Source organism: Ylistrum balloti, unplaced genomic scaffold (assembly GCF_031769215.1).
Source record: "Ylistrum balloti isolate Yb309-2 unplaced genomic scaffold, AGI_CSIRO_Ybal_v1 Utg369882, whole genome shotgun sequence".
Taxonomy (NCBI): Eukaryota; Metazoa; Mollusca; class Bivalvia; order Pectinida; family Pectinidae; genus Ylistrum; species Ylistrum balloti.
The window spans coordinates 1,398,986-1,412,109 of NW_026782019.1; the positions used below are offsets into that span (position 1 = coordinate 1,398,986).

Genomic DNA, 13,124 nt, shown 5'->3' on the forward strand with positions numbered 1-13,124 from the left:
GTATTCAGTGATATAATAGTAAAAAGAATGTCTTAAGCTTTGATGATCTGAATGTGTCTTTACCTTTTATCTCGTGTACAGTAATACAGTGCATTGCATACACTTACACAGTACATAACATACGGTATACATTGGGTCTAGTTACACAGTACATTACACACGGTGTACACTGGGTACACTTAATTCATTGCCCACCATCGTTTGATTTTTTTTTTAAGAGTAGGATCTCTACTCATCTTTTCTCATACTTCATCTGTTTCTCCTCTCAATATGATATATATATTATATTTTTAAAATTCTCTTACGAACGAACGATTCTGATTTTAAATGCCAAATCCAAGATGGTCACTTGTCCACGATGTTTGTGTTCCAATCAGTCCAAACATCAAAAGGTCACAAATAGGGACCAAGAGGAATCTACATCGAGAAAAATTCAGCGAGTGCTTACTATGAAATAGCGATCACGAACTTTCATTGTCAAAATCCAATGGACTGCCTGTCCCAAAATAATACAGGCATAACAAAGGACAACGAAAATCCTGTATATAAAATCTGAGAAAGGTCCATTCAGTACCTCTCAAGAAATAGTTATAACGAACATTGTTTACGAAGAGACGACCGGACGAACCACAAACTACAGATGATAATGGTATGCTAATTTTAAAAAAAATCATGCATTGTCAACAGTAATTCCTTTATAACAAAACAGGATATAATATCAGTAAACGGCGAGTTGTATAAAATAATACAGCACATTGTATACACTGATACAAAATATCGTGTGTACAGTGATAGAGTCAATTATATACAATGTATGTATACTGTATACATTGATACAGTGTATTTTATGAACTGCATCGTGTACAGTAATACGGTTTCTACCACAATACCTCGTGTTATTCAGCTCCCAGGGCATTGGATAATCAATGTAACTGTTGAATAGCATTTTGTTTATATCACACGTGGTATAAACTCTAAACACATCACTTGACTTAAACAAAATAAGTCCGCAAAGAAAATAGTTCATGATTAAATTTGTGATAAAGAACATTTTATCATACACCTATTTATTATGAGCATTACTAAACCTAATATGTTCGTTATTACTGTAATCAATTATTTATTAGTTGAATACATTTTTGTGACTTGTCATTTTTGCATATTAATTAGCAACAGTCACTTCGGGTCATATTCTTGCGCATCAAGCGAAGACGTAAACAAAACAACCGTGAGAAAATATGTCAATTTGATCGCCCCGGCCAATGTTTTGTATTGTTGTAGAAATAGGTCACACATACTCGTGGTCATTGTATATTGAATTTAACCAACTCTCGTTAGTTATTTTTCAAAAGTTTTAACTTTTGAAAAATAACTAACTCGTGTTGAATAAATTCAATATACAATGCCCACTCGTTGTGTAACCTCTATATATTGTATCAAGCAATAAAGATAACATTTCACTGGGTGCACCCAAAAGTGATTTTACTTTTACAACTCTACGAAACGTATATTCAACTTACACTATTTCTGGTAATCTGTGAAAAACTAGCTTCATAGAAACAACGATGATGTGGCACAATTAAATTTCTTAAACATGTCCCCGCAGATAGCCACCATCCTCTAACAACTCGCCAATTTATAAAAGCTGAGTTTCCAAAAAAAAAAAAAAAAAAACATCAGCAATATTTTACATCAGAAGTCTGTTCAAGCTAACATTTCACTTTATCTTGTATTTCAAAGTTAAAAAACTCCAGTAACTTCTTACAGTTATAGTTACGAATGGATTCCGTTGAAAACCTATGACAGAGAATAGTTGAAAGGAGGACATGATGCTTTGGGTTGACTTTCAGTGGGTGAAATCCATTCGGTTCATCATTTTTTCATAATTTAACAGCTTAAAATCTAAAATGGAAACAAAAAAACAGGAGAGCGTACCTCGATCCTGATGTTACATCCACACCTCAAGATTTACGTGACAAGCAGATAAGGCGTCCGACAACTTGGCCTGCAGACAATATTACATTTCCTGCAGATAAAAAGAACTAGACTTGTTTGATAACGAAGGAAACAACGGATATACATTATGAAATCTTTCCAAAGAAAAACATACTAGCTAATCTTGTTTCAGTATTACGATTATTTAGATTGCCTATTAATGTACTGGATTTCTTAACTTCATATTAATCCTCATAAACAATATTTTACTGCTGTTTAACCAAGCCTTTGTTAAAACTACCTACTACCACTCCTAGTACCATCAAATTTTTGTTACAGTCTCATTGCGATACTGTTTAATCAAGAGGTGGAATTATTAGTATGTAGGTTTTACAGAACCCTACAGAGCTTTTAGCCAATCTTCAACTACCTCGTCCTAGAACATTTCACCACCATACCCCATTCTAAACTGAAAGAACGTATCCGTTCACATTTTATGAGAGCCTTCTTTACTAAGAAAGGAGAATGACGGTACAAATATATGGTTATGACCTATACTGAAAAATGAAAAATGCGTCCAAATCAAGAGGAAATACAATATATACCAAATCATAGAAAATTGTCTGGTTGACAGCATCTTCGTTGAATTTGTCGGTAAGTTCTTCCAACAGGCGACTGGCATATCTATGGGAACTAATTGTGCACCTCTGTTGCTGACTTATGTTTGTTCTCATATGAGGCTGAATTTATCGAAGAGCTTATCGAAAGAAGTCATAAAGGTCACTCAAAGTCGTTTATTTTTTTATATATTGATGACATTTTGTCTTTAAATAACAAGATCTATTGACCACGTCCATGGAATATCCTCACCTGAATTGGAAATCAATGACACGACAGATTTTACTACATCAGCCGTTTATCTCTATCGTTTCCTGCAACGAAACAAACACAGACAGCTTTTCACCAAGCAGTATGATAAGTGTGATGATTTCAACTTCCATATTGTGAATTTTACATTTTTGGATCGCAACCGTGCATCCCCAACCGATGGTGTTTTCATATGCAATTAATTCGATAACCAGGGTTTCATAAGATTCAATTTAGTGGAAATTGAATTTCAAGGTCATATAATTCTATTTTAAAGCTGTGCGTGTGTGATGCTCCTTCGTTGACTTTTTTGTTTGTTTTTTTTTTATTTTATTTTATTTTCTTTCTCTTTTTGTTTTTTGTTTTTTTATTTTTCCCTTGTTCTCATTTGAGAGTATGGCATTACTTATTTGGAGTGACCAAGGTTTATATGGCGGGTGTTGTAAATGAAGCAGATGACGCTTACTCTTCAGGAACACGTGGTCTTTCTTTCGTTCATATTTACCCAACTTTTTTGTTTGAGTTTGAATTATGATTATCTTCACATATTGGCATTTTTTCAATATTGGTCTCGAAAAACAACGTCATAGGACCCAGTTAATAAACTGGCTACCTATAGTAGTTGATTATCGACATAGGTTTCACTTAAAAGGTGTTTATATATGAAGCCTCGTTCATTGTAATAGTATCTTGATATATCCAACACATGTTTTTCTCTCTTAAGGTATGTTAACGATTTTATTCATCTTTGAGTTTAAATGTAGTTGTTTGAGTTTAATTGAAGTTATTTGAGTTTAATTGTAGTTATTTGAGTTTAATTGAAGTTATTTGAGTTTAATTGAAGTTATTTGACTTTAATTGAAGTTATTTGAGTTTAATTGAAGTTATTTGAGTTTAATTGTAGTTATTTGAGTTTAATTGTAGTTATATGAGTTTAATTGAAGTTAGTTGAGTTTAATTGAAGTTATTTGAGTTTAATTGAAGTTATTTGACTTTAATTGAAGTTATTTGAGTTTAATTGAAGTTATTTGAGTTTAATTGTAGTTATTTGAGTTTAATTGTAGTTATATGAGTTTAATTGAAGTTAGTTGAGTTTAATTGTAGTTATATGAGTTTAATTGAAGTTATTTGAGTTTAATTGAAGTTATATGAGTTTAATTGAAGTTATTTGAGTTTAATTGAAGTTATTTGAGTTTAATTGAAGTTATTTGAGTTTAATTGAAGTTAGTTGAGTTTAATTGTAGTTATTTGAGTTTAATTGTAGTTATATGAGTTTAATTGAAGTTATTTGACTTTAATTGAAGTTATTTGAGTTTAATTGTAGTTATATGAGTTTAATTGAAGTTATTTGAGTTTAATTGAAGTTATTTGAGTTTAATTATTATTATTTGAGTTTAATTGAAGTTATTTGAGTTTAATTGAAGTTAGTTGAGTTTAATTGTAGTTATTTGAGTTTAATTGTAGTTATATGAGTTTAATTGAAGTTATTTGAGTTTAATTGTAGTTATATGAGTTTAATTGAAGTTATTTGAGTTTAATTGTAGTTATTTGAGTTTAATTGTAGTTATTTGAGTTTAATTATAATTATTTGAGTTTAGTAGTTATTTGAGTTTAGTAGTTATTCCCCGATAAAATCAAAATAGAAATTTAATACTTGATTATGCCCTGAAATACTTCCTTTAATTAATCTTGTGTGGTGTGCTGGTAGGGAATGATAAGAGGGATTGCTACGATCCCGCTCCGTTCTTTTCCTTCGTTCCGTTTTCCGTTCCATTCATTAACACCGATTAGTCCGGTCAAGGGTTCACACAATCATTACATCTGTGGTATGATTACATGAAGAAGACATGCGCTGTAAGAGTTCGATATGATGGGAAACAACCAGGAACAAGTCAAGTATGTAGTGGAGCTATATATAGCAACAATATTATGTCTGTTTGTAACGCAAATATTCCGAACCTTTGTATTTGTTAAAGAAAAAATCCAGAGTTTAAGGTTTGTCATTACCATTTCAGTATTTGTTTTTCATACGAATTAATTAATTATAAAGTATTGATATCAAATGTGATTTCTATATTTAGACATGTTATAAATCGATACCTATAACTGATGTCATTCTGGTTTGTACTTTCGTTTTCATTTTTTACGCACGAACGATTCAACCTGACACAAATAGGAAAACCTGAAAACATAACCACAGGGTCAGGAAATGAAAATAACGCTGTAATCCGACAGGACGGAATTTTGAAGTATGAAATTATTAACTCTAGTACACTTGAGTTCAGAACGTTCTCAATGATTTGAGATGAAAATATATTTGTATAAGCTTTGACTATCAGGGTCAGCTTCATTGGAACCATCGCAAACTGTACCGTAACGCTTCCCTTGTGCATTGTGATCTTCTGTTTTTATGAAACAGTATGCCCCCGGTTGCAACAAAATTCTGAAGTAGGGCATACCGTTTCATACCATTTATATATTTACAAATACCTTACATCTCACTTTCATTTTTATACGTTTGAAACAACCAACATCTTCTATTCTTACCTTCAATTAATCAGGTTACCTACTACGTGCACAAGGACCATATATCTGATACGGAATGTTTTACATACAAATAGTTACACCAATAACATGACCATAGTTATTGTGCCTGATGCTTGTTGTAAAGATTATGTAAATCACTTCCCTTCCTGCTGAAGACGAATATCGTGGGCCTTAAAGAACTAGGATTTCTTTTTTTTTCTTGGAATATAAATTTTCAATTTTGTATTTGATTTTTCTCTATCTTAAACCAGTGTCTCTCGGAACACGTGGCTTCAAAACGTAACAAGTTGGAATAGAAGAAATGTACACGTTGGTCCCTTTATATTGTTCGTAAGAGGGGACACAATTCAGGATGTTTATCCCGTCTCATTTTTCCGAACGCCTTACTTGACGTTCCACCAAATTAATAATCAATTATTGAAAAACTGATATCGATAAGTTATATCAGACTTCAAATGGATTTTCCTACTTTCACTTTGCTTTTTGTACTGTATTGGTTTGTACTTTCGTTTTCTTGTTTCAGGTAAATCCATGCATGTTTATTTTCGATACAGACGTACACTCGGGAGAAACCTTCTCAAATGTCGGATTCCATACAGCTCGTCGCCTCCTCCGGCAACAAGAAAACCAGTTTTTGGATCCCTAAGGTTAGTCTGTATAACTCTCTCTATAAGTTGATGTATTTAAAATTGAAAAGACCCCAAAGTATTGATTGGTTGAATAAACTAAGTGTGTAAGTCAGAATAATTTTGAAATTTCCAGTGTCATAGTTCGTAATGTGTCTCTGAGAGGGCTGTGAGTGATGTTGGAAGATTGCAGGGTGAAGGTGATTTCCCTTCCTTATCAGTAAACACATATCTCAAGTAGAATTTTATTTCTAAATATCACCGATGAAAAGGCCCTAAATCATTGATTGGTTGAATTAACTAAATGCGTAATTCTGAATATTTTTTTTAATTTCCGGTGTCATATTTCAACAGATAAGTACATAAAGTGTCACTGATAGGACTGCTGATGGCCCGACACACAGTACTGACACTTAAACATGAACACATACTCTCTAGGCCCGACCCAAACAATGAAACATAAAACATATCTCACTTTATTTAGTGTATAATACATACTCTAGACTCCTCAGAATAAATAACGTCACTTTTTATGTTGAAGGATGCTTCTACGGAAGATCTGATGAGGAAGATCACGGAATGGAACGGCATTGATGCGGAGAGTCAGCGTGTATTGTTCGCAGGTATGTTCATATCTAATGAAACATTCAGTTATTTGTTAATGGAATTTAAGAGCTAGATAAATGATATCGATTTTCCGGCAAACATCACATTGTGTAAAGGGTATATATATATATACCCTTTACACGTTACTGTCTAATGCAGATATATATATATATACCCTTTACACGTTACTGTCTAATGCAGATATATATATACCCTTTACACGTTACTGTCTAATGCAGATATATATATACCCTTTACACGTTCCTGTCTAATGCAGATGAGGTCTTGTTGTGAAGTGAAATAAGTTTTATTACCATCAGTGGAATCCGTTGATTGAGACTTTTAGACGGTGTGTCGTCACTGTCTCTAGGACTATAATGACGTCATAACAGATGTGAATTACAGTATTTTAAGTCACTGCATTATCACTCTTTATATCTAATGTCTGACACCTAGACTCACATTTTGTATTTCATGTTTGATTGTGTAGTATTGTCTTCTTAAACCCATATTTACTTTTGACATTTTTGTTTTTTGTTTTGTTTTGTTTTCTGTTTTTGCGGGGCGATGGGGGAGGTGGTGTTATTTCGTTATAACAATAATGTTATCCTCGGTACCAGTGCACTCTTGTGTGATACGTGATAATAGGGCTGTATTTAAACTTATCTCAATCTTAAGTACGATTTCACATTAAATTTCAAATGTTCATCTTTCATTTACCTCACTTTTAGACACATCTTGTTTATATTTGAAATACGAGAATGACCTCTCAAATAATTATTTTAATACCATTTTTAGGCAAGGAGTTGAAAACCGAGACGAATGGGAAGAAAACGTAAATTTCAGACTACAAACTTATAGACCGCTCCGAGCTGTTTGTTGTGTTCAGACTTCCGGGAGGCAATGACCAGGATCCACCACTGAAAGAACTGGACGATGACGTAGAACTAAGCGATGCCCCAGACATGATCACATGGGACGATGATCCGGATAATAAACGTGCAAAAATGCCGTGCGGACACGCCATAAGTAAGTTTTTTCTGTGTAATCTTTATGTACACATTATGTTCCAGTGTAGGTCACCTGAGACAAAGCTCAAGTGATTTATTGCTATCGTCTTTTTTCGGCGTCGTCCATCGTCTGTTGTAAACAATATACATTTCTGACTTCTCAATAACCAAATGGCCTAAGGATCATGGTATTGGACCAGTGGTATGCTGGGATGAAGGGCTACCATGTTTGTTCAAATGAATGACCTTGACCTTCATTTAAGTTTACAGGAGTCGAATTTGCTAAACTACAACACGGACAGTGTAATCAATTTCCAGTTCTGTTTAATTGAAATTTAAACCTTTTAAACTTAGAAACAATTAAAACTTTGTAAGTATGCATATATCAGTTCTGTTTGCTCCAGTGCTGGAACTGATGGTTCTTAAACAGTCCAAAGACTTGGCGATCTCAGGTGAACTTTATGGCCAATGTGCCCCTTGTTGATGTAATACTTCAGAAGCGTGTCTTGTTTGCCATTTCTTGGCGTCGACAAAGCGTTGTTTCTGAAAACTACTCATGGAATAATGATATATGTTTATACCCTGTAACTGGCATTGTCATGTTGGCTAGAGATATGTGTTTGAATATACGTAGTTGATATGGTCTATTTTGAAGCTCGATGATGTATTGGTGGTGTCGTTTTCAGACTACGAATCACAACAAATCAAGATAGGCATCGCGTTCTCTGTCCACTTTGTTATCTGATTCATTCGAACTAGGGATATAAAAATACTGTGAGGAATCTTGATCTATTTCAATTCCTTGAGAGATGAATAGTAGACCATTAAAATTGTCGTTGTCTTGTTACTCCAGGTCCTGAATCCCTCACAGCGTATTGTCGGAGTCTGCTGACAGCGGGAAAGTTCCAGTTCTATTGTCCGTACATAGACCATGACAATGGCGCCTATTGCGGACAATCTTGGGAGTACTTCATTATCCGCCGACTAGCCGTTCTCACAGAGGAGGAGAAGTTAGAATTCGAAACGAAAATGTCACAGAACTACATGAGGAAGTCCGCTGGAATACAGGAATGTCCACAGTGTTCTGTCTTTTGCATGAGAGTCAGCTCAAAAGACCGGAGAGTTGTGTGTCTGTCGTGTAGTAAGAGCACCAGGTATGAGTTCTGTTGGTATTGCCTTGGAGACTGGAAGACTTTCAACACCACAAACTGTGGGAACACAGCCTGTACAGGCGAAGACCCAAGGTTGAAGATCCTGAAGGAAGCTAAGCTAAAGGAGATCGTTGGCCTGAAAGGATGTCCTTCTATCAGGGCGTGCCCAAACTGCGGGATGCTGATACAACACGAGAAAGCTTGCAAACACATGGTTTGTGTATGCGGACAGAAATTCTGCTTCATCTGCCTCGGTGTACCGGATGATCAAGACTACTACCGGTGTGGCACGTACAACTCCCACTGTGATATAGCTCCCGTCCAGACGGCGGTCCCGGAGAGTGAATAAATTCCATCATTACCGACTGTCTCCATAGGGAAGTTAGTCATAGCTCCCGAGTAAACCAACTTCTAGGTGAGCTTAAGAATTTCATTACACTGGCATGCTGATGCATTTCGTTTATTCGAGTGAAGTTTGTTTCGTCCTCTGAACGTATGTCCAATGTTCTCTTTTCTCAATGTGACGATCATGCACTAAACAATGTATATATATATCTGGTGGATATAAAGAGGATATACCGTGTGATAGAAGATAGCACGTCTCAAAAACATTGTGATAAACATCAATACTTTGTCGTTTTGCAGTTATCATTCTGATTTGTGGATTTTTTCTGTTATATCTACAACTTGTGTTATAGCCACTAGCTATTAACTGGATTATATCCACAAGAGTATGGATTCATATACATTCAAGACTAAAAGACAATAATACGACTTCAATTTGCCGCCATCTTGACCAACGTCAGGTCAACGCTTTGCACGTCGCTTCAGATAAACACATATACTAGCTTTATATCAATCATTCAGATGATCCAGACTTTGAGGAAACTCTTCCGGTAAATCAGCATACAAGGGGCATTCATAAATTGATTAAATAGGCATTGTGCTATTTTGAAATAATATCCATCATATCAATAACTGTGACGTTGACGTTTCGTGTGTTTGTGTATATGTTATGAAGTCACGATATTGGTTGGCGTTAGCTGATAACTTGAAGGTCATCTTTGAAACAAAAAAAAAAATTGGGGAACAAATTCAGGAAAGAAAAAAAAATATTGTCATATAGTTCCTGCACATGTAAGTCAGAATGACTTACATATGATGCTCAATATTGTTGCAAATTCAATGGTTATAATGATGTACCTTGTTTACGTGTTACGTATCAATGTTACCTGTTAGAAATAAAACTTGTTCTTTGCTATATAGTCGGAGGATTTTTCCTTTTCATTGAAATGCTGAACAAAGATTAATTTATTCTCATACATTGGTGACTGATTTCTGCCATTTCACCTTTTCGCGTTGTTTCTAACTCAAGGAACCAATACCTTTAAAAAACATTTAGCTTTGTTCAAACCGCAAAAACCTGCCGATCGTCTCATTTTTTCCACTTTCCGGAATGACATACCCGTTATCATTAGACAAATCGCCATTAACGATGAATGAGATTTTGTATACGTGTGTCATTCCGGAAGGAGAAAGCCAACTCTGGCGGGGTTTTTTGTGTGTGTTTCAAACAACAATATGCGACGTTGTAACTTTCTTTACTTACAATGCCAGGTTTTTCCTCGTGTTTGTTATTTTAGCTGTGTGATCCCCGAAGTTATAAATACTATCTAAGACACATAGAGTTTGGTATTTTTCCTTAAATTCAAGGTGTACATGTGGCATATCATTGGTATAATTAACAGTGTGATTAACTGAAATACAAGAAGAAAATAATCAAAAGAAGGTAATTGTGTATGTGTGAATTTGATTTTCATATTTTTATCAAACCAATTAATAACAAAAATGTGAAAATACATTTTCACGATAAAATTTTTAGTCAACAAAAACACAAAATATGAAGAATATGTCGTTCTCTATGCTGGTAGGCATGCCATCCTTCTCATAATTCCATTATTACACATTTTCCCGACAACATTCTTAATAATACTCCGGTATTCTAAACCAGTATTCTTTCTCTCCTACTCCCATCAACACATCAAAGTTTATGTACAGGTATGTCGTTTTAGGAAGCGGTTATAGACCGTGAGATTAACAATACTTGTTAGGTCGTAAATGTATTTAATTGACTTGAAAAAGTATTTTGCAGGGAACTCGTTAAGATGACATGTGTCCCATTTCCCAGTTTAGAGTCGTATTACTAATTGTACGAGTCCTGACGTCAGGAGGCTCTCAGTTAATAGTGTTATATCAGGACAACCGGTACTAACCAGGGTTAGGAGTTAAATTGGATAATCAACGGGTGTCTTAAAATTGTTGGGATAATAAATGTGACCGTTGTGTAACTTTTACCTGATGTCTTGTTACCGTTAAAACTTCATAATCGACTTGAGTAGATTGTGGGCGGGACGTTCATCATATAGTTTCAATAATATGAATGTAAGATCCATCCGCACGCCTTTAAAACCAAACACCGGTAATGGTCGTAAAAGGCTGTTTCACTTTTATGTTTCCATAATCTCTATCTAACGCCTCAGTTAACAATACCTTGCTTTTTACTTCATTTATCAAGAAAAAGTAAACCAGTCAAATGTGACGATGTGTGTGTGGTTCTTCTATCTACAAGCTATTCCGTATAATGGCACCAAATCAATTTGATCATAAAAAACTTTGCTGCAACAATAAGGATTCAAATACAATTTTTGAAACCAGTACTTATACGTGTGATGTACGTGTTTACTTAAGTAATGAATTCTGATACAAGAACTGCTATTTTGAATTCAAGTTAGAATATTTACACGAAAGGATACCAATAATTTTGTCATGTTTTCATTAATAGATTTTCGGACAACTAAACCAGTGATAAAGTTGGAAGAGTTATCTCTCTTTGTACAATGTAAATCCAGTTTAAATTTCGGAAGCGTATTATTAGCCGTTATCTACCGAATTTTCTTTCCTTCGTAATATTTATGGAAAATTCAAAACTTCGCTGATATTTACAGGAGAAAAGTTCATTATCTGCTGTCTCTTAATCTCCCTTCTAACATCTAAAGTGGGCGAGATATAGACTGTCTTGTAACTAACGTATTGACCGCTTTACTTTAAATTTTCTTGCATTGAAGAAGAAGTTTTGATAACACGTTTAGCTTAAAACCGGAGTACGATTATTAGTTATACAATCGTACATCTATCATCGGTTTATCATTGATATTCAAGATTGTACAAAAGACTCTAAATAGCACCTTTCAAGGCCAGTTACATGAGGGCAAAATAAAGAATTAAACTGACCATATAGCTGTTTCTAGCACTCATCAGTGATGCTAAGGGCATTAACTTTGAAACCTTGGTGCGACCGAGGAAAATCAAAATACATAAGAATAAATTTCAAAGTCTAAATGGGGAGGTGCACTCGCCCAAGAATGCTACAAATTTCTATGGATACATGCAAGTGATATATATAGTTTTCCAGAAATGTCATTGAGCTATCTAGTTTAGTAAAATTTCTAATTTTCCAAAAATGTTGGTGAAACATGTCAGCAATGAAGATCGCTGTCGATCTTCATAATATTATGTTTAAACAAGTATTTTTTTTATATATTCTTCGTAGAATGGCATTAGACAGTCCTGTATATAGTTTATAAAACACCTAACAAAACTGTAATATAATAGAATGACAATATTTCAACATGAGAGTGACAAAAATATTTCTGACCGAGCAATATCACTATTTTTATATATAAATTATAAGAGCGGAGCTATATACTAGTAAGATCACGTTTTGTTCACGTACAGGACGAGATGTAATAGGATTTGATCCATCGGAGAAAAAATCGTCCAGATACGAAGCCTAGGTATTCTACACTTTACCCATAGCCAACTTTAATTTTAAAAAAAAAAAAAACTACGACAGTGTTTTGGCTTTCCTGAAGTTGTTGTGAAGCAATAACCAGTTAGCCAGAATTACTGGTGTCACGTGTTCTTGAGTCTTTCAACCGAGAATGTCATGGTGGCATGAAAGCTTTGTTCTTCCAGGCAGTGCCTGACTCACATTATATATAACATACAAATTACAAAGTATTTAAGACGTTTCAAGTAATTAATTTCTTTGTGAGATACCTAAATGTTATGTGTTTATCAGATATCATAAACGTTTCTCTGTGAGATATCCAAATGTTATGTGTTTATCAGATATCATAAACGTTTTTTGTGGGATACCTCAATGTTAGGTGTTTATCAGATGTATAAAAAAGATCTAAAGAAAGTCGACTTTACCAGCAGAATCTAAATAGTCTGATAGTTTAACTTCCCTTTTTACTTCGTACAACAACACTTTGCATAAGTCTATTTGTTAAGTGTATAAGCCGGGAAAGTCAACTTTA

At 34.3% G+C, this 13,124-nt stretch overlaps 1 protein-coding gene across 1 annotated transcript; it reads left to right on the forward strand.

The window, feature by feature from the left end:
* Nucleotides 1-5,929: 5,929 nt before the first annotated feature.
* LOC132546283 (uncharacterized protein DDB_G0292642-like) lies at nt 5,930-9,091 on the forward strand. The gene is given in 4 exon segments (XM_060209993.1): nt 5,930-5,996; nt 6,517-6,598; nt 7,380-7,610; nt 8,445-9,091. Coding segments are annotated over 4 exon segments (1,026 nt in total). The 5' UTR covers nt 5,930.
* The last annotated feature ends 4,033 nt before the right edge of the window (nt 9,092-13,124 follow it).